The sequence below is a fragment of the Pleuronectes platessa genome, chromosome 4 (genome assembly GCF_947347685.1).
Source record: "Pleuronectes platessa chromosome 4, fPlePla1.1, whole genome shotgun sequence".
Lineage (NCBI taxonomy): Eukaryota > Metazoa > Chordata > Actinopteri > Pleuronectiformes > Pleuronectidae > Pleuronectes > Pleuronectes platessa.
The window spans coordinates 8,192,056-8,215,244 of NC_070629.1; the positions used below are offsets into that span (position 1 = coordinate 8,192,056).

Sequence of the window (23,189 nt, forward strand, 5' to 3'; positions counted from 1 at the left end):
TGGGGAAATGAAACAGCTTGAGATGTTCAGCAGTGAAGAATCAATGAATCTGTACTGTGAAGTGAATATCCCAGGTCAAAGTTCACCAAAGTTCAACTCAAGGCCACGCTGCCAGTTTGTTTTGCCACAGGAAGCCAACTTTATGTTCGCCTTCTCGCTGTGTGCCAGACCTCGCTCTAATGCTGCATTCACAGCAAATGTGAAGCGAATTGTTTGTGCACATGCAAAGTCAACGTAAAGACAGGAAATTGGCCCGGTTACACCTACGTGAATGCATCAGCAGCAAAGCTTTGCCTCCTATTTCACTTCCAATCAGCACAAGCAGGAAGACAATTTTTTTAAATATATTTGCTTCCTGTGGCAAGCAAATCCGCAGCAAGGCTTCATGTGGAGTTCAACTTCGACCTGTGATATTCACTTTGCTTTAGTGTACGTGCGGCTGTGCCCAAACTCACACCGGGCGCCATTAACGTGTGTGTAGGTTTTTCACTATATGCTTCAATGTGCTCATTATGTCACTGTAATCGTAATTATCGTTTGAATTCTTTCTGTCACCATTTAAAGGGTGAAGACCATCAACACCACCTGTCACGTCCCTAATGTGTTGATTAGAGGTACATTATTTAATTTGATGTCATTTAACACAATCTATTACAATAAAAGTGTTTTTTGTTGCAATATTTTTTATATTAGACCCAAGAGATATGTGGAGCTGCCACTGTTCTTCCTCTTTCTTCTTTTTTATCAGCATAATACTGACTCTATAAAGGAAATTCCAACCATTTATTCAACACATTGGCAATATCCACATCTCTGGGCGCCTGCTGACAATTTTTTCTGCAACACCATTCACAACAATTGCAGATAATTGTTACAGCGGACACAGGTTTGTCAGAGATGTGTCGGCCTATCATAGCTGGGGGTTCATTGGTTATTCTGAAGCTCTGTTGAGATAAGCTTTACATCATTTTGTAAAGCAAGTATGTTAACAACTACACTCACAACGCATATGCGGATGATTTGTGTCCAAGTTATCCTACGTTGAACTCAATGCAAAGCCATGCTGTGGATTTCCTGTGCCACAGGAAGCAAATGTATTTGCCTACATGTTATCCTACATGAGCTAAAGGAGCACTTCAGTAACATAGTGTTACACATTGGGAAAACATATTGATCAAAAAGAATAAACCAAACTTTTCCTGACATCAGGTTTATTTTCTCAGACTTAACAAATCTCCTTCAGAGCAACACAAAACACTGTGCAGCTGTTATCATCAACCCAGTCCAGCCTGCAACAGATTTTGATGTGTAAAAATTGGCAAACTTCCACTTTAACAAACCATCTCGGACACCTCAGGTATATCTCTATTTTTATTTGTGTATATATACACATATAAAAAATAAGGACATATGTACAATGATAATAAATATCAACAATGTTTGTACAAGTGAAATAAGTTACTTAACATAGTTTAAAAACAAACATAAAAGATCACTAATAGACCAGCAACAAATGGGGCAAAATTAAACCAGGCTGATATTAAAATAATGAAAATAATGACGTGAGAAAACAGCAGAACTTAAAGCCTCATGTGAAAGAAATGTTATGATCAAACAAATGAGTAAGAAGTTAGGAAATGCACCTAAAGTGCATTATATAAGCATTTATTTTCAAGCCCAATGCCTGTTTTCATTTTCTTTCGTTTTCGTAACATGTTAAATTAAAGTCAAAGCCTAATTGTAAATGGAGAATCTATTAAGACATAACTACCAGTGTAAAGAGCAATTTGTTTTTATCTTTATGCCTCAGGGAAATTAATACTATAAAGTGGGCTCAGTTAAGCACTGATCAGCGTTTACTTATTTGGTTTTACAGGAGCTGACAAATTAAATAATGGGTAAGTTTTGGTACATTATTCAGCCTTTGATAAAAGTGAGGGCATCAAGAATCAGATCCAGCAGATCACTACTCACTGTACTGTAAACAGAAAAAAATAAAACAGGAAGTCAGTCAGCATCAAGCCGTCATTGTGTTTTGCTTGAGGGGAAAATTTGCTGCTCAAAAAAATGGGATGAAAACATTGCAGAAATCAGCTCAGTGTAGCAAAGTGGACGGACTGCTGAGATTTAAATATCGATCAGGAATCAAATAAGATTAATTTAAAGTACGTCAACAAGAACAAAAGCAACTGCAGTCTACTTTGGCTTATTTCAAAAGGTGAACAGGCACAGAAAAAGTAAACAAGTTGAAATGCAGCCATGAATATTCCTGTACAACCCTTGAACCATTAAAATCAGACATATTTTATTTGTGTTTTCTTTTCAAAGAGAGCATTAGTGTTCCACAATATTAGTGTCTGTAAAAGTCAGAAAAATGATCAGTCAAAATGATGCACTTGTACAAGGATGATCATATCAAAGATGTACACTCCACTTGCAGAGGATCATGCAACGCGAGGATGGAGAGCTGATGGCTGAGTAGCTCCATGACATTTGGATCATGTCTGATATTCTACATCTTTCTCAGCGATCTGTACACAGTGGGACGAAACAGAGTAGTTCTGTCCTCTCCTTCCTTCTTGCTGTGCTCCTCTGGTCCAAACAGACACGTCCCAAAAAACACATTAGCCACCCCTGATGGAAACAGGACAGAAAGAAGACAAAAGTATGTGAAGTTAATAACAGCTCGGCTCAATATGACTTTATCACTTTCAAATGCAGTTTGGGCTGTATTTCAATCTTTTTATTGAAATTACATCAGAAACTAGGTTGTAATTTTTTAGGACATGATTATATTACCGTTTGTGTATTAAATAATTTAGTGTGGTGCCTCATTCTAACACATCATTATACCTTGATTAATTGTAGATTAATAGAGGTTATGCAAAAATATATATTTCAGCAGCCGTGAAACTATTGCTGCTAGTTTTGAGTTGGAGATCGGTACAAAAAGGTCAAGTATCCTGTCTGAATATTTTAAGAATAAAATTGTAATTAAACAGAGGTTTCAGTCAGACAAAGGTCTTCCCGTGGTCACCCCATTTTGATCTTTGGTAGATTGAAATGTTCTCTTTTTGATAACATTTTCTGGCTGGGAGCTTCAGGCAGTGTGCCGACCCTTTTCTTATCTCTTGCCAGCCATGAAAGATTTTCTGATGCACCCGTCCCTCAAAACTTTAATAAAAGAGCACACAAGGAGAACGTTAGATGTGAAAGAGACCGGTCATATAGGGCAGAACATGTGCTATAGAAAGAGTTGAAGTTTACATCCATGCTAGGAAGTGTGTGAGACCGAACTGGAACAAAGTGGTGCTTTGACATAAAAACGATCATAAGCGTGCTCACTTGCTAACCTCAGAAGATATACGGTTTGTCACGTCACAATGTTACACAAGGTTACATTAGCTAATTAGCTCTGATCATAAAGTACAGCAAAGGCTGATGGGAGGGTTGTGGGTTTTACAGGTATCTGCTCATAAAACAAGATAATGAAATGAAGTGACCTTGTGGTGTGGCTAAAGGAAAAGTCACAGGATCATCAAGGTACAACAATTCATCCTAAAGCGACCATGAGTGTCTCAAACACATTCGTGGTAATTCATTAAAACAAGTCAAGTCAGGACCAACTGACCAAGAGCTGCACCACTAACATGGCTAACATTATAAAACACATGCTAACGGTGGACGGAAATTCCATCATCTTAATAAATATACTGATCTGTCATTCTTAAACCAGGCTACATGAACTTATTGTGTTTGGCCAAATTCTGTAACTGCACTGCTCTATATTATCTATAAGACCAGTTTTCTTGCTAGACTCCTAACGCCTTAATTAGCAATGACAGTGGTAATCAACCAAATCATCAACCAATTATGACTTGTCTCATCGTGTGTCATTCTTGTGTCTTTGTGTAGAACTGGAGCCACAGATGGTTTGTTTAGTTTAGCTTAAGAGTGGAAACAGCGAAAACCTGGCTCTGTCTAAATTAGAGCAAATGCCAACCAGAACCCCTTCAGCTCACTAATTAACACATTATGTCTTGTTTCTCTAAGCTGCACAAAACCTAAATGTAAAACAACGGTTTGCGGTGTGACATGAGATTATGTGCTGTATAATCTCTTGTCTCGGAGCAGAGACTGGAGTCTGTGACTTGCTAGTGATTTTACACTTTTGCTTTTAGATGGATGAAACAAACAACATGTTAATTATTCAGCTTTGGAAAGAGGCTGCTTTTTAAGTTTACAGGATGATAGTTGGAGCTTCATATTCAATGGACAGGTATATCAGTTGTCTTGTTCTTCTCATCCATAGATTGTTTTATGTAGAAGGATGACATGACGGCTCATGTCTTGATTGCCCCCTAGTGGGTGGCTGCAAAATGCATGGTATAGAAATTGAGTGAAACGTCACAACGAGACTGTCTTGAGATCTGTTGACTGCATGTATTGTCTGGACCTTGATTTCGAAGCTCCACCCACCTATCTACTTTGCCAATGATGCCATATGTCTAAGCTGTCGACAAATGACATCATTGGCACAAGATGGCAGCATTCCAATACAGGATATTTTGCCATTATACTGAAGTCGACACACGTCGTCTATCTTTACATTCAGTCTATGTTCTCATGTCACTATAAGCAAGAGAGCAAATAAGAATATTATCCAACATGTTGTATAATTCAGGGATACATTGAACAAAGCGAAAGCAAGATAAGCCTGATAAATAAACCGAATAATTCTTATTAACACAACACCGAGCAGCATTAAAACCAACAATTTCAATTGGAAACCGTTAAAGGTTAGGAGTCTGCCCAAATCTGTTTGCAAGAATTTAATTAGGTGGAACAATACCTGTCACTGGGAAATGGCTGCTTTCCGCCTGGAGCCAGTAGTTTTTCAGCACAGCAGCATTCTGTCTGTTTGTTTGTCTGTCCATTCTTCCATTGAAACTGTGTGTATCTGTTCTTTTTGTGTTGGTGTGTTTTACAGTGCTCTTCCTCTGTATGAGTCCACAGTGGCCCTGGGTCAGTCTCTGGGCATCGGTAAGAGGGAGGGGTTCCATGAGGGGGGCATCACAAACACACTGTAGTCCAGGATGGTTGGCATTCATAGGTCTTTGAATGTGTGTAAAATGTGTGTGTGTGGGAGGGGTAGTTTCCTTCTTGGCAGTGTAAATTACCACCCTCACCAAACACAGAAGATATAAAGCACTTATTGGGACATCCACAGCGGTCGCAACAGTGAGGGTTCAACTACATTCTCCATGCGTCATCTCTTCATGTCAACTTCAATTTCAAATTAAGTGCGCAACTATTGTTCCGCTGCTAAGAGCCGAATGCAAACAGCCTCTTCTTATTTTTCAAGGAAAGTAAACGTCCATAACAGCCAAACCTAAACACATGTCAGTTGTACAGTGTGCAAATGTAATTCGGAGTGAACTTGTTGTACGCTGGACTTGAACGTGCAGTAGGGGGTCACCGTGCAGGGCCGAACAAGGACTGTAAGTGCTTGCCCTCACATAGTCAAACACAGGGGAGGGGGGCATCAGTCACTTGACAATCATCTGAACACTGCTGTAGTCCATAAGACATAGAAAAGGAACAAGTAAAGAACAACAAGAAATGTCTTCGTTCAAACCAACCATCACAACAAATGAAAGTGGAAGGGATCGAGCACTCCCTCCATGGGTAAATACAATGCGGGAGAAAGCTCACAAATTGAGCAGAGAAAGTCTTGAGAGATTGTCTTTCATTCAAAAAAAACATCCTCAATGCGCCTTTCGGTAAGATTCTCTTAATTTTCCGTTTAATTTCCTCTCTCTTTGTTTCTTGCTCTCTCTCCTCTCCTCACTGTCCCGTGCAGGGCTCCCGCTGAAGGGACCTGATTGTCGACTTGCTTCGCGATTAATTAGTCTTTTTATTCCGCTCTCACACTCATGGCTCACGAATACAAAAACGGAAAACGTGCTTCCAGTTTATAAGTGCAGTAAGCTGAAACAGTCTCAAAGGAAAAGAGGGAACGAGAATCAGTTTAATGTTTCCAGTCAGTTGCGTTTTCTGTTCGTCAACTGGGGACTAAAAGCTTCACTTGGTCCGCTCAACGTTAAAAGAAATGTGACCTTCAGGAAACACGAAACGCCATTTGTTTGATTTCCATTCGGGAGGTGCTCTCCTTTGCATTCAGGCTTTTTACATACACAATTTACACAAGTGGTGATGCTGCCCAGAGCACAATAATTACAGGAGAGAGTGTTGGCGAACACGATGTATGAGTGCGTATAATTAACATGCTGTGTGCTCTAAAAGTCTACAGTGAACCAAACGGGTATCGGCGGAGCGAGAGAGAGAAAGAGAGCATTGGGAATTGACAGCTTGTCGATGAAAGAGAGAGAGAGAGCAGAAATCCTCACAAGGAGGGAGGTAGGTTGGTTGTTTAGTTTTTCCAACTCAGGGAATGAAGACAGAGGAGGACGGGCCTAGACTGACGACTCCTCTGGGTTTGCGTCGGGCAGCACGCTCCTCTGTTGCAGGGTGCGTCTCAGCTCTTCCTTGAAAGGGCTGGAGTAGTCGTTCCCGCCCATGCCGAGGCCTCCCAGTCCGCCGCCCCCAGCGCCAGCTCCGCTAGCCCTCTCCTCCCCTGCTGTGCTCAGGTTGAGGCGGATGTAGCCATTGCTACCAGAGCCTCGGATATTGGTAAGGCTGAGACGGCTGGGGGAGTGAATGGGCTGGCCGGGAATGGCGCTGGGCGACGCCGTACTGCTGACACTGTTGGGCGCCAGGGCGTGACCGGGAACGATCTTCAGTGAGCCGTCCGAGTAGTAGTAGTTGGCGCCTGTTTCCCAAAAGCGGTCCTCGTCGCTGGGCATCTTGCTCGGCACAAAGGTGGGTGGCTCCTTGGGCAGAGTGATGGGATACACCAGGGTGCTCTCCAGAGGCTTCATGTCTGCTCCTTTTCCTAATGCCAGCTTCAGCCTCCTACGCAGGTAAAGGGCTGCTACAAGGAGCAGCAGGCACGCCACGCCGAGTGTGATGACCAGCACCCAGAATAGCCCCATGCTGCTGTCTGGAGCCCGCGCCTCCATGAAGACCGGGGCACTGGCGACGACAGCCACCTGGTAGCGCTCTGTCTGAAACTTGACTCCCTGCTCCTCAGAGTAGCAGATGTAGCGACCGGCTTGCATCTGGCCCGCTTCGGGGATGACGAGGGCTTTGAGGGTACGGTCAAAGCGTGGCCCTCCAGCCTCTGGGTCTCCCAGCTGGAGCTCACGGTCGTTGAGAACCCAGAAGGGCTGAGCCAGGTTGGAGACCAGGTGGCAAGGCAGCACCATGTCAGAGCCCACCACCACTGTTACGTTCCTCAGACGGGAGTGCTCTGCAGGGGCACAGGAGAAGTGCGTTAGAAGTCATCATTTCTCCAAATCATATTCTACACTAGCAAGCTCTCTTCTGATTAATTCAACTTCTTCAGCTCAATTCAAATATATTCACTGTCCTCTTTCTTTGCTCCCAAATTGCATTCAGCACTGACAGCCAATTCCCACAAGGGGCCACTACTGAGATGTGGCTCCATACTCACCGGGGCTGGGGATGGAGACAGGCTTATCGAACTTGGTTTTTCCCCGGGTGAACCTTTCCAGCAAGAGGTCCTGTGACAGGGAGGAAGGGGAGCTGGAGAGGAAACAGCAGAGAGCAGAGCGGAACATTAATAATGGACCTCAGGGACGTTTCCATCCTGAGTGCTACAGACAAGACCACACCAATATATGTATGTGTGTCGAGCTCATACTCGAAACTCAAAATAACCTAAATTTATAGAAAACACTTCAAACCAAATCCTATAGAAGATAATTTCCAAATTGAACGAACAGATAACCTTTGAATGTACTTAGTTAGACTGATATATCAGCCTTTTAAACTGGGCATTCATAGTGCAACTTTAGAAATGATGTTAAATTCCACCTCCCACTGAACCTCCTCTATTTTTGCCAAAGAACAAAAAGAAGACGTCAAAGTTTGTTTGCTAACGGGTCACTTGTCCAAAAAAAGGGGCGAGGATTTTCTTTTGAAAGTTTGCTATCAGTAAGGAGCTGCTTATATGCATTTAATAAAACATACAGGCATCAACATCAGAGGACACATTCTGAAAGCTCTACTGGTTGGAATCTATATTTCTAGGTATGAATGGATGCACATGGGTCTCACCTGCGATGGAGGTCGATGCGGACACAGGCCCGACCCTCACTGTCCCAGGCGCAGTACGGATCCCGGGCGAGAAGACAGTCTGGCTGTGACTGATAGCGGCTGCAGTTGGCCAAGGGCAGCTGGAGAACTTCAGACCGAGAGCCGATATACAAGTACTTCTACAGAGAAACCGAGAGAGAAGAAGAAGTGAGAGGAAGGAAGACAAAGAACAGATCCATCCATCCAGAAACAGAAACCAGAGAGAGATGAATAAAAAGGAATAGAGGAAAGATAAACAGAGAGGAAGAGAGGGAGAGTGACTCAGTTCAGGGTTAGAGGAGATAATGGGATAATGACTCTCAATTACAATAACATTCACTCCCTCGACCCTCTTCCAATCCAATCTGGCCTGCGCTCTTTTTTCGCAAAAGCTGTTATAAAATGTCTGGTCGCGGCTAAGCCAGCATTAATGAGATTAGCAGTAGGCTTTCGGGCGGAGCACACCCCATCAAAACTGCATCGATCTGCAGACATGCCATCGAGGAGCCACTGGGACGCGGCCGGAATCAACACTCAGCCTCAGTTGACAGGGCCGGGAGTTTGAGAAAACAACGGGGGCAGAGGTTCAATTCCCCAACCGTGGTGAAGGATTGTAATTACTGTGATTGTGAAGAGAGTTTTGGATTCATGAGGCGAGGTAACACTTGATCTGAAAAAGGGCAGTGTTGATAAAAAACATCTGCTGAGTGCCACCGGGCCTAGGCATGATTGTAAGTATCTGCCAAAAAGGGCATTAACAGATCAACACGGACATAGTTCGGCTGATATCACCGAATACCAATGAACGAGTGATGCAACTTAAATGTGAACTGACAAATCCTTATGTGCAAATCTTAAGCACATCAGCTAATTTTAACAGTGAATGTAGAAAACAGATGTAAGAAATAAATAAAAAATTACCCAAATAGAATTACTGCTCATGTAGCTATAAAAATCATTTAAATCATTTAATCACTGTAACATACCGGACAAATATAAGACAATTTTTAAGGATTCTTGATTTATCAGGTTTTGTGTGGACTTGCTCCTCCTTCTTTAAATTATCTTTATTAAAAAATTACACAAGCAACAATACTAATGCGAATACAACTGGAATGTCTTTTAAACACTCTCAGTGTGGCACACTCTCAGATATATATAAAAAAATATGCCTCCAGTCAGTTATTGTAATGCAAAGTTTCTAGTAATGATTTGTAGTATCCTAGCCCAATTCAAGCTAACCCTGCAAACACTATCAAAAGATAATGTCCTTGACATCAAAGTGCCCCCCCCAGGGATATAATACAATTTCCATGAGTCCTACTGGTACTTTCATCTCAGAGTCTGACAATGACTGCGAGACATACTCTCCGTGCTTCCTTACCTTGGAGTGGGAGATGGTCAGGCTGTCCACCGGCTGTCCTGTCTCAAACAGCTGGATCTCCTCGATCACATGAGCCTCGGAGCCGATGATCACCACTCTCTGCAGCCAGCCGTCCGCTGCAGCACAGAGACGGAGAGGAAAGAAGAGTCAGCTCACATCTGTTGTGCTCAATCAAACTCTCAGTTCAATTTCACTTCAGTGTAATGGACTTTCCCCATCCCTTCAGGGCAATTTTTCATGACATGCATAAATATATGTATTTTCAAACTAATAGTTCTAAAACTGAGATGAATCCAACTACAAACCATTCGCAAAAAAACACACACCTTCGGCAGCTGAGCAGCTCATTTAAATACCATTGATATGATATCAAAAACTATGCACACACACACAAAATTCATTTGAATAATAAATAATTAATTAACACACACACACACACACCTATGACAGCGCACCAGTCAATTTGAATATTCAAGATGTGTAAACAAACATCTGTGAGTGCACAGGACTTTACCTAAATATTGATGATTTACTAAAATATTCAGCAACTCACACCTGTGAGTGCCGAGCAGCTCATATAAATATTCATGATGATATATTATGATACACAAACACACACCTCTGATGCTGTGACAACGTGTTTAAATATTTAAGAACAAACTCATCGTAAATTGCTAACAAACACTTTCTTTAGCTGCAGCTCGTAAAATACAGCGACTGCCCAATGCCCACGTGCCTTCCAATGCTCAATAATGTTAATGCAGTGCTAAAGATTTAATCCTTTTCTTCTACTTGTCACAATAGGAAAATTGCGGGTCCAACAAATAATAACTTTATTTATATGATACTGTTACAAGGAGCTTGACATGGTTGAAAAGGTTTTACAATATTTCATCACTTAGGCAAATGAGATTAGGCAATCCAAACATTAAATTACAGTATTAAAACAGTAGCAATCAAATAATAAAACAGACAGAGAATGTAGGATATAAAATGATGTACCAGGATCCCTAAAATGAGTTTTTGTTAACATAATATAATATTATGTTTTGGCCCCTGTCTGCTGGTTTGTTTGTTTGTTGGTTGTGTATTTTTTTTTCCAGCAGGATTATGCAAAAACTACTGAGCCGATTTCCACAAATCTTGGCAGGATGGGACACAGGTGAGATGTTTGTTTTTTTCAGCAATTTCCCAGAAAACATTTATAGATCTTGACGAATTTCTGCTATACATATTTAGGGAACTTATATTTATGAGTGTCTGCAATTATGCAGGTTGATTCAATTGAAGGGTACTGTTTGGCATGGTGGAGTTATGGGCTATACTGAGAGCCACTCTGGTTTAAGGAGTGATTTAAAAGATGTCACAAGCTTCGAGTCCTGGGGCAGAGAGTTCCAGAGCTGAGGGGCCGTGACTGAAAAAGCCTGTTCACCTTTAGTCCTGAGCTGGGACCTTGGGACAGCCAGCGGAGCTGTGCCAGAGTATCTGAAGCTGCACTCTGGGGCACAGGGGAGCAGTAATTCAGCGATTTGACTGGGGGCTGAACCATGGAGTGTTTTATAGGTGATCAGTAAGATCCATTTTAAACTGACTGGCGGGCAGCGAGGAGCGGCTGTGACAGATCTTGTCTTGTTGAGTTTGTTAACAACCGAACAGCTGGTTTAAAGATATTTAGGTGCTCCAGTAAATCATGAGAGACAGACAGTGAGTAGGCAGCAACCAAGTGGAATACAGAGAGAGAGAGAGACAGAGCAGGGACAACAACTGTCAGACTGGTTGTTATAATCCAAATAATAGTAGTGATACTCATAGATGTAAAGATTATTGATGAGCGCAAGTTGGTAGTAGTAGTTAGCTAACAATACACTGGATCAAAAGTCTGTATGTATGTACTTTAAATTTGTCTTTGTGTTGTTTTATTATATAGAAAGTGCTCTCAGCAGATGTAAGTTTCTCTTTGGTACTTCATGAAGCTACTGTCATCAAGTTGTCTGCAACTTTCATCAGCTTCAATTTGTCAAACTCTTCACGGTGAAATGTCATGCCACCCTGAAACTGAGCAAGATGGAAAATGAGGGTGAAAACAACTTCGGCTGCCAGAACTTGCAGCTGCATTTGCGAGTCCAGCTCAGCAAAGAACAATTTAAAGGTGAATTTAAGAGTGGAGACGCTGTTAGAGGCCTTTCATCACCTCGGGTAAAGGTAATATTATCAAAGACATTTGAAGACTTTTTTCAAAGGGTGTGTATGGGGAGCTGGTGCTGCAGGAGATGGAAGAGGAGATCCTGTGTGTCTTTCATGCAGGGCATTGTGAACAAGTTTCGGTCCCCCTGTGATGAAAGGCATTTCAGGCACAGCTGTCGGGGTGACCTTGATCTGTCACGTGACTCATGCTTTTCCCGTGTGGTACTCTCCATTAAGAGACTGTCACAGATAATACGAGCGTGGACCCTGTAGCTAACAGGAGGCTTAAGAGGAGGAAATACAGGCACATGCACACATCACACTGCATAGCAAGCAGCAGACATATCATCACGCTTGCCTCTCGTTGTGTCATTTAATCCCTCAATCCAGGTTTTTCTCCTGGTTTCTCCAGGTCCTGTTATTTCCCCACCGGCGCCTCCACTCTTTCTTTTCTCACATCAGCTGTCACTACGCTGCAGCTAATAGCTAATCAAGCCCACAGCCCAATTGGCACCATGAGCGTACGTCTGCCAGGGGCCCTGTTGAGTTTGTGCTGTGAAGCACGACAAGTGGGGACGACTGCCCTTGGCTCAGACAGTGTGAGTGTGCGAATCTGTGTATGTATGTGTGCGTATCAATTTGTGTGTGTGTGTGTGTGTGTGTGTGTGTGTGTGTGTTGGTGTGTTCGGGTTGGCCGCCCTGCTTGCCAGCAGAGAAGCCATGAGTCCGCTGTTGTCACACTGTGGGTTGCCAGAGTCACCCTGATGCTGCAGTGGTCTGAATGGTAATTAGTTGAATCTCTCCATTCATGAGACTGGCTACATTCAAATTGCCTGGAATCCACTGTCAGATCTGTGTTAATCAACATTCAGTTTCTGGGAGGGCCGGCTGAATTCAGCTCCGTGCCAGAACAGGACACCTGCATAAGGGCCCGGTGGCCACTGATCAGAGTTAATAATTAAGTCGTGCAGACGTAGATGTTTCCTCTGATGCGTGAAGATGGATCTCACCATGCAAATCAACACATTCATTGAAACCCATCTGAAGTGTGGCCAGATGGCGGGTTGTTTGTGTCACCATTCCTAATGCCAGTACCTGTCCCCGTCTGCTACCATGGACTGTTCCCTTTCATCCCTACAACACATGCTGTCTGTAGCTCCCCTCAACCCCCCACCCCCACCACTGCACCCCCCATACAATAAGGGAATAGGGAAATAGGGAGAGAGACTAAGAATGTAGCTAAATCTTATTTACAATTCCACATTGACAATAAAAACACTTTATAGATTCTGTATTCATACACTCTGTATTGGGACATTATTATGTCATATATATTTTAAGGAGCTCCTAACAAACATGTGTGTGTGTGTGTGACCAGTTAATGTTTGTATATACTGGATTCTGCGGGTGATGATTAAACACGACTGTCAAATTGAAAGCTGTAGGCTGGAGAGAGTGGGATTCTCTTGGCCTGCTGTTTAAAACAAAGAGGCTTTGTCTCAAACAACTTTAAAAGGGCTAAATTATCTGGAGAACATTTCTGTATACTTGGCTCTGTTCTAACTTGTAAGTGCAAACCCTGTAAACACATTATGATATTTTTATATTAGCACTGAAATGTCAGTGTGTTCATGGGCTGAAGAGGAGGTGACATCGCTGCCCTCCAGCTCTGAAGATTCCACGCATCACCCGCCAACACAAAACTTTGAGGTCAGAAAAGAGCACGAAACTTAAAGTTTGAACTAAAAAGCTCTGAAAAATAGTGTAGATGAGGAAGTTGTCGGTGAAAGTACGAATAAGTTTGAAGAATTGATGGATGCTCAGAACCTTGATTGATAGCTTAAATATACATAAAAAAAGGTTGTTGTGTTTTCGCCAATAATGGAATCCTCAGTGTTATTTGTACCTGTGCCAATGAAGAGCATGTTGTACGCCCGCTGGTCCAGGGCGTTAACCCGATCCACTGCCAGCCTGGTGAAGTTTACGCCCTTGGTGAGCAGCAGGGGGCGAGCCAGAGCTTTGTCCTCCATCAGTGGGTGCTTCTTGGCAAAGTTGAGCGTGGCGTCGGGCAGCTGCAGTGAGCTGTTGTAGCCGCTCTCCCTGTCTGAGTTGGTTACACACTGCAGCACAGACAGAGCAGGACGGAGAGACAGGGGAGGGAAATGGAGCGAGGAGAGAAAGAACGGAGGGACAGGACGAAAGGAAGAGTGAGAGGGGCCAAGAGGGAGAAAGAGGAGGAAACTTCTTAGCTGCAGCTGGCGTAGGCTGGCATGATTAGCTGGCTGAGCTGTGGCTGCCCCCCGCTCCATCTTTCTTTGCTCTTGCTCTCACCTCCGCCTGCCACTACACCCCTTCCTCTGCCTCCTTCCCTTTCGTCCTGGATCATTACGTTCTTAGCTTTTTATGTCATTCCAGCTTTTGCTGTTTTTCACTTCCATCACCATACCACCCATACTTCCCTCGCTCTCTTCTATTTCACTTCCATCCTTTTCCTGCCCACTCATCCCTGCTTTTATGATTCAGTTGTAGATCAAAAAGCAGATGCACCAAATCATTACATAAAAAGGCGTTTTTCAAGAGCTTATAATCATCCTATTTTCTTGCTTCCTGAAGTTGTCTGAAAATATCTGCATGTGCCATTAGAGCGTTCCCAATTCTTACCGATCCAGGCCGTGGGACAGGAACAGCTCCGGTGTAGCGTCCCCACCTCTGAGACGCCTCCCTGTACTCCTTGTAAGATCCTTCAAACACCTTCTTCACATCACCGACCTGGTACTGGCACACAGCCGACACATCTACGTCTCCCCTGAAAGACGGCAGCAAGGCGGAGAATTAGTGCACGGGCCGTAAAAACTGTGAGACAGATTACCTTTCGCTCCCCCGTGGAAAATGTGACTTTCAATAGCAGCAGGACAAAGTGCAAAAACGGAAGACTGGTTCTTCCATATTAGTTGCAGGTCGAACCCTCGGAAAATGAAGTCAAAATGATCATGTTTTGAAACATTTAGGAATCACAGTGCAATTAATATGAACCCTGAAGCCTGAACTGGCCACTATTGAGCAAGCGGAAATGATTAAATGTGTTGACATCTCCTCTCTTTCTGCAGTGCTGTTCAAACTGTATTCATGTGATACACCTCCTTCATAGGCCAGTGGAATCAATCAGCCGGTGCTATGATTCATAAAACACGTTCTATTCAATGGTAAGGTTAAGGGTATGGGATCTCTTCCAACCCAATTTCAGAACCCGAAATTGGGTATTGACACATGACCCAGACTCATTGAATCATTCTAGTAGGCCCTTCATCTTCATCTTACTCATACGTTTGATTTCCAGGCTCATTTTTTGGTATGAAAACATCTGCTTTTCACATAGCTTTCAAACCATTTTCTGACATGAATGACAACGTCAACACAATTGTGTCCGACCTATCTCTGGAGTTTCTCATATGAACAACGCAGGAGGAGAATCTCTGCTCAGATAAGTTCAAAACAACACATAAATCTCTCTTTAGGTGAGGGGTGGTGCAGCAGGCAGGACCAAGGTTGTAATTAGAAAATTCTGCCGCAGAAATCACATGCTTTTGTTTAAATCACATCGACACTGGATTGGATCCGTATCACCAAACGCTCTCTTGACATCTTCTTTGGTGTATTTTACTGCTATGTCACTGCTTTTTACTTGTTTTCATAGTTTTTTCTGCGTCTGCCACGTATTAGAAACATCATCAACACGCCCACGTACTCGCAGTGAATCCTCCAGAGGACCTCCTGCTGTCTCACGTGGGCTCATAAGGACATTCTCAGAGGTTTTTACTGGGGGGCCGGTTGGGAAAACCTCTCACTTGGACATTTGCATTCTCATATACAGCCCCTTTAGAGAATATGTCAGGAGATGATTTGGAGTTCAGTGCATATCTGAAAGCAGCTTAAGTGAATCACATGTCGACATTAACTTATATTTAATCAAAGCTTTATGCCCTAAAACAAGCATTATAAATTCTGTCCCAGTCCCACTAGTCCCACTGGTCCCACGGTTCCACTCTTATTGCAGGTTTCGCTTGGGACATTCGTTGAGGTTAAACTGCTCCAGTTCAGCTTTGAGTTCGGACATTTTACAAGTGCTGCTGTAAAAAGTCATTTTTTGGGAAAGCTGTCAACAGGAAAGGAGTTTGTTACCATTAATTCATATAATGTGATTTGTCCAGTGAGGAAAGTGCTTCTGCAAACTGTCAGGTCCTGTTAGTTAGCCGCAGAGCCATAGGTTTTAAAGGGTGAACGTCAAACCCAAAGGACAGCGCTGGTGTGTTAGCGAGTTAAAAAGCTTGCAGTTTCCTTCAGATTGAGACTCGAACTGCGAGTCATCATTTACATAATGTTCAATTATCTTAATGTTATCTCTATCAAAGCCAGAGGCCCTTAAAGAATCCCCCAGCGACTCATACAGAGAAAAATGATTAGGCCTTTTTTTTCTGGCGCAGCAGTATAGGAGCTCTGAATGAAGAAACAAAGCTTGAAGTTCAAAGCTGGTTCACTTTGTGATTTGATATCTTATTGAAGAACACAAAAGACTCACATCAAAGGGCATTGCCCACAGGATGACGAGGGTAAGTCTCCAACTTTCCTTCACTAGGAAACCTTGTGCCATTAGCCTTCTTCTTTGTTGATAAGTAACTCATTAACACATTAATGCTATGTAGTGGTCCAACGATTGCCATTCATTATTCCAAATATAATGAGACAGCCCCAAACTACAACTAAGTTAGTGTCATCAGCCCTTCTAATTACACCATTGCTGCTTGGTGTTTGTGTTATCATGCAATCCCTAAATATAGCCCTAAAAATGTCTTCCATCTTAAATTTCACATAAAGGTTATTTATGAGGTATAATAACATATGACAGAATGTTGGAAAAGGAATTGCAGGGATGTGGATAAGGTGCAGAGGATCTTCAAACCATCTCCACCCTCTGTATCCTTCGGCCAGCCAGAGCTGCCAGACTGAAAACATCACAGAAAGCTGTGGCATAGACCCAGAAAGAGAGCGAAGTCAGCTTGGACCCAAGGCTGTTCATTTAGTCAGCCTACTTCTGGCTGACATCAGGTTGCAGGGAAATAAAATGGATGAGGTGGGACTCAGGCTCACTCCTCAATGGGAGATTGGGGACTGTTATGCCCACATCTTTGCAGAGACCCAACAAACGAGATTGAGCTGTTGCACTTTATGAAGGCGGATGGAGGCCGCCTTTGTGTTTGCATCGATGATGGACAGTGTTTACTAGATGTAGAGTTTTTAATGTCAAGATGTTGAGCATGTTATCTGCCAAGTGAATTGTGCGGTTGTTGCTCCTGTTTACATTCGTCAAGATGAAAAGTCAGGTCGTCAGTTGTTACATGAAGTGGATTTGTTGTTGTCAAATCACAGCGGTAAATCTGTTATTTCATTGTACAATCTATGTTCCATAATTATTAATTTAATCTTGAATCTCATTCATCTTCTACTTGTGCACAATAACGTTTCGTTTGCTATGATCAGTCCCACAAATACTCAAAAATAGCCAGTGACCTACTGGATTTCTGCTCCCAGGAGGAAGTAAATATTCAAGAGTCAAATTGAAATAAGAGTAGTAAGAGATGAGATAAATTATTATTAGACCAATGAGTCAACGATTTGGCTAATTTAACCAGCAATTTACAATGGAAAATGTTCCAAAGCTTTGAATTTTCCCATGGGATTCTGTCCGCTTCCTGTTGTGTTCCTACTGTGAACATGTATATTTGCCCCTCAGTTAAAAAAATCTCCTCCCACACATGACCATCGTTATGAATAGCAACAAATTCTCATAAAGCATGCCGGGCCAGTAGATGGCAATCAAGTCTTCAGAGAAGTCAGAGAAGAATGGTGTGGTTCAAGAAAAAGTTATTTAAAATTTTTTTGCGTGTGAAAGAGAGTTTAACATAAAAGTTTGCTTTGCAAAATAGCCATATTACAGTGGTAAGGGTGTTAAACTCATCAGTCAGTAAATGGGTTCACTATCAACTGGAACGAGATGCCAGAAAATATCTAACAAAACCAATAAAACACATTGAAGCACACTTGAGTTGTATCCACTTAATTTTCATTAAGGGCCCAATTACACAGCAACTAGACTTCCTAATCGCACAAAGAGCATAATTGGAGCCATCATGTCTGATTCATGATTTTATTAAAATCCCAATATCTGGCATGTCGGCATGGTGATGTTGTGTCTTGCCCTGACAGCAGATTGCAGACATACTAATTGACTCACATTTACCCGAGGTTACTGCAGAAGAGTTACTGCTTCATGTCTGTGACAGTGTCTGCTCTAACTCACCACTGTGCGTGGAAGATGCCGTAGAAGGTGGTTCCTCGCCAGTCCTGCCCCGGCAGCGTGAAGACGGCCCTCAGGTTGTTGAAAGAAACGTGTCGCTCTGGGAGGGAGCACTCCAGACGGGCTTTCTGGAAGGTGGTCCACTTCTTCTGCAGGGTCCTGTAACCACCCAGATCCCCCTGAGAAAAGACACATTAGGTGTTATCAATGAAATGGAACAGTTATGTATAAGTTCCTTTAAGGTAAATGTTTAATTTGTCTCTTTATTTGAATGTTTAAGCTTCATTGTGCAAGGTTGGACAAGCTGTGTTTACAGATCCACCCATTGTACTGAGGAAAATCCTATTTCTTAGTGATTTTATATCGTGGTAACCAGATTAGCAGCCAATCATGGCCCAGCATTCAGCTTACAGTGTGATGTGGAACCTTGAGACCTCAGGGTGACAGCAGTGAGAAGGGACATTACAGTGAAGCAGGAGACATCTTGTCCTGCACTAACTAGATGTAACGTTTCTGTGGAAGAACCACAGCGTATGTTTTAAAATGCGTCTGCCTGGTGGGCATTATAGAAATCTTTTGACTGCTGGAAGAAGGTTCAGGAGATACAGATGACCCCATATCGGGGAGAAGAGAGATGAGCAGTACAAGAGGAAACTGTGTGAAGCGACCCAGCTCCGTTAGCTATGTCATACTTACACATGCAGGGTTATTCCTCATGGGGCTACATAACACCCATATATGTCTGATATATATATATATATATATATATCTATACTAAATCTCGTTTTAACTAATGGTGATTGTAGATCCCAATTACCTCTGTCCCACTTTGAGACTTCATCGTGAGACACAGACACGTTTGTTTTTGCTGTCTACCGTACAGGTACCTTCACAGTCATCCCAGAAACAGCCTCTGTACACACATTGTGTTCTTTGCATCTGAACAATAAACAATTATACATTTGTTCCACACGATTAGCCTGACTGAGTTAGTGTCATGTTGGAAAAAAGAGCCTCTGGAGCTGAAATGCTGAAATGCAGCTTATTATTCAAAGGAAGCCCAGTCACAAGATTTTCTCTCATTACCCTCAGTGATTAAAGCCATAAAAAAACAGGAATTATAAATGCAAATACTCATATTACAGAAGTGAGAGATAGACATTGTGCAGCAATATCAGCAGGATGCCCTGTATTATTCATCGCCCCAGTCTCCAGTACAGATCATGTGCGAGCATCTGTCTTTAATTTGATCCAAAGAGCTTTGTGGTTCATCACAGCAACAATCTGTCGCTATTCTAGTCAGTTTAAAGGGTACTGACTGGGATTATATGGTCGTTAGTCACTGTAACATGACACCAAACTCATGCTTGAGTCACCAAAAAAAGGTAACTGGAATCATACATAATAAAAAGAAAGTCTCTAAAGTCTCACTGACTGACTCCTCACAACCAGGAGCACCTAAAAGGTCTGGGCATCATCACAATGATATATTGAACCTAATCCATTGTCCTAACAAAGCCATTCATTAAGCAAGTTAATGTGTTAATTACCAAATAAATCTATGTCAATGCAATTGTCTTCACATAATGCTGGTGTCAATGCAGCCATTTGTTTGTGGTTTATTGGTGAATTTGGGTAATCGTGGACACCTACGCTTCAGTCTGTTTATTTCCTGTTCCAACAAAATCTAGTCAACAAGACTTTTCTATAGGTTTAGTATGGACATCATGTGATGCCAGTCACTTGAAACTGTGTCATGTACACCATGTTTTTAGGCTAAATTGCCAGATGTGATCCTCCTCTGGAACCGTGTTCGGCGTGGATCACAGGCGACATTTAGGCTTAAAACACGGTGTAAATTATGCTGTTGGAGTCAAATTTGAATGTCGGGCCAGTATTCCTCTGAGTAAAATATCTCCATTCTTTCTCTTGGTGTGGTTAGAAAACATTTTAAGGATTACAGAAAGGTATAATATGTTGATGTAATGTGTAAACGAGATATTGGAATAAAAGGAATCCCAGATTACCCAAATTCATTTATTTTAAGAGTTTCTTAAAAAAAGGAACTTTATCTATCAGAGCAAGTCTTAAAGAAATTGTAAAGAAAATAATTTTCTACTGTTCTTACTTTTTGGGCATTACCTTGGCCTGCATATGACATAGTGGATGAACAGAAGAAATGCAGTTCAATAACAATATGAAGTGTTTCAGCTGGAGGAAGCAGAAAACAGCTGATTTCAAGTGAAGCATGCATGAAACACGTTCAGATCTCGTCTTATGCTTACAGATCTATTCCTGCTTAATCTTAAATAGTCACTCGCAGATTGATTACTGCTTGAATTAGTTTGTACTTTTCGCTTGCTTCCCTCATTAATAAATGTCCACAGGTACACGGCACTGAAAGGGAGGATAAGGTGTTTTCTTTAGGAGATTCCTAATTGAATCTGCTCAGAGGTCAGTTGTGATTAGTGTGTTACCTTGCAGACGCGGGCCACTCTGGCCACATTGAGCTCTGTGTCGCAGTCCAGCTCCAACGCTCGCTCACTGAAGAAAAAGTAGATCTTGTCGTCGTCCCCCTCTTTGCTGCCGCTGCTCTCCCTCACCAGGGCTGAACCCACAAAGTCTGGCTCTGCACACACACAAACACACACACACAAACAGAGAGAGAGGGAGAGAGAGAGTCTCAGAGAATGTACAAACTAGTAAAGACATATGTAAGTCAGAGTAGGATAAATAGACAGCTTCAGCCCGTAAGTGATTGTGGACTGATTCACACACACACACACACACACACACACACACACACACACACACACACACACACACACACACACACACACACACACACACACACACACACACACACACACACACACACACACACACACACACACACACACACACAAACACATAAAGACACTCAAGCTTGACACCTCCATCTCATTCCCTGCCACCCATTTCACCTCTCTGTCTTTTTTCTATTATCACTCTCTCCTTCGCCTCATCTCTCCTCCAGTCAGTTCTCGCTCTCTGTCTCTCCAGTGCTCCCTGTTCAGTCCATTTTGTCCATCTCACTTTCTCTCATGTCCCTTGCTGCTGTCTTTCTAAGGTTCTCTCTTTATGTGGTCTTTATTAGGTTCATAGGCGGATAAATACTTTTTTTAACTGAGGCGGCTGGAGGCGGGAACCATTTTTATGCAAAGTTTATTACAAGGATACATTGTTTCCTTAGATGAGCTTTTGTTTTCAGTTTAAAAAACCTCTGAACCATCATTGGACACTACAACTCAAAAACCAGGCCAATTCAATTATTTAAAACTGGGCAGAAGTAGCTTAAATTAAAGCAAGGCTTGTTTAATTGCCGGTCTAGCTGTTATTAAAATATCTGCATCAGCCGGAATAAGAAACTTTCACATCAAACATGCAAACCTCTGCCTCGTCTGGGTTCTTCCTTCCTTCCTCTACATTCATTCTCCTCACCTCAATCTTTTCATTGCCGATGCTAACGGTCTTTCAACATCCATTTTCCTGCTGCAACTTCCACCAGTACACACACACACACACACACACAGGCACACACAAACACACACACGCACACACACAGGCGCGCTCACACAAAAGATAGCGATCCTTTGCTGACGCAGACCCCGATTTCATTTCCTGCAACTCAGTCTCTTGTTCTTTTGCACGTTTATGGCACAAAAAATGAAAGCCTGTTTAAAAAGTCCTTCACTATCAAGCCTAATGCGATTTCTATAATTTGAATACAAATGTAATTTGTCAGTGTCTCAGTATTTTGGGAAAAAAAGAAAATAACCTAAACCTAAGACTCCTGAAGACCACACAAGCATACCTTACCATCAATTCAACTTTTCTTCTGAGTATAATTTGTATTAAACCCTTTGCCAGCACACTGCAATGGACGAGGTAATAATCGATTTCTTTGTACTGTCGTCTGGTGTGGTGTCTTCTTTTATCACCTTAACAAAACCAACACACACACAAAAAAGTGACAACACCCATCCGTATGTGAGCTGCACTTTTGATGTGTGAGGGCATTTTGTCCAGCTCATACAGGTTTTTGGAAACCAGAAGTCCATATTTGGAGGAGCGATGGGTCAGTGTGACTAAAACACACAACAAAACCCACCACTCTGCTATACCATCCTTCTTCTACTTGCACCATTAACTAGTGAGGATGCTCACTTTGAGCCAGCTTTTAGCTTAACCGTCTTTTAGCATCCTAACGTGAATGTAGCCTTTAAGTGACCGTTTAAAAACGTTTTGTATAGTTGACGTTTTAACATGTGAACCATTATATGACAGCTGGAGATAAGCTTTTCAGCCCCCTTGTTAAATACGGAGTGACTTGAAATGAAAAACCTGCTGTTGTTTACTTCTATGTGAAAATCAAAAACTCACTGAAAACTTCACAGGTTGTAGCAACAGTAAGCAAATGATCGTTACTTAGTGAACTGTGAATTCTAGGAGAAATAACAGACTAGCAATTTGATTTTTTCCCCCACTTAATTTGAGCATTGCCCCCCGCCAAAAAAATACGTATGTTATTTTAATCAATTTCTTTTTTGCAAACTTTTTTCACTCTCTGTCCTACCATTGCTTTCTCTGAATGTCCCTTGTGTAACTTACCGTTGAGCCAGGCAGGTAAGTACTCGCTCTTCATGCTATAGTGCTGCTGGCCCAGGTTCCTCAGAATGACTGGCTCTGTACCCAGGAAGTTGTTCAGCGTTGCAGAGAACAGCTCCTTATCTGTACCAACAAAATACAAGCTTTACTTTAATACTGTTTCTTTTTCAAAACACTATTGTAGAGGCTTACAATGAGAGAAGGTCAGTGATTCAGCAGAGAGGCCCCAAAGTAAGAATGGACAATCGGTGTCAGTAGATGCAGTGAAGCTGTTCAGACTGAAGCAAATGCAGCATGCAAAGTTAAATTAGACTTGTGGACTCTCAGTGCAATCGAACGAAACACATAGGAAATGTTGCAGTGAGTGGTTTGTGGATATTTAATGCATAACCTGTGATTCTG

At 42.3% G+C, this 23,189-nt stretch overlaps 1 protein-coding gene across 2 annotated transcripts in view; it reads right to left on the reverse strand.

Annotated features, from left to right (window-relative positions):
• Positions 1-1,357: 1,357 nt before the first annotated feature.
• sema4c (sema domain, immunoglobulin domain (Ig), transmembrane domain (TM) and short cytoplasmic domain, (semaphorin) 4C) overlaps positions 1,358-23,189 on the reverse strand; it is a 96,939-nt gene continuing 75,107 nt past the window's right edge. For both annotated transcript variants that reach the window (XM_053420841.1, XM_053420840.1), the window contains 10 exons: positions 22,791-22,910; positions 20,618-20,769; positions 18,144-18,319; positions 14,450-14,594; positions 13,695-13,908; positions 9,605-9,720; positions 8,203-8,360; positions 7,577-7,668; positions 4,853-7,372; positions 1,358-2,634 (listed from right to left, as the gene is read on the reverse strand). In XM_053420841.1, coding sequence (XP_053276816.1) covers positions 6,477-7,372; positions 7,577-7,668; positions 8,203-8,360; positions 9,605-9,720; positions 13,695-13,908; positions 14,450-14,594; positions 18,144-18,319; positions 20,618-20,769; positions 22,791-22,910 — 2,069 coding nt within the window. In that variant the 3' untranslated portion in view covers positions 1,358-2,634; positions 4,853-6,476. The remainder of the gene's footprint in view (positions 2,635-4,852; positions 7,373-7,576; positions 7,669-8,202; positions 8,361-9,604; positions 9,721-13,694; positions 13,909-14,449; positions 14,595-18,143; positions 18,320-20,617; positions 20,770-22,790; positions 22,911-23,189) is intronic.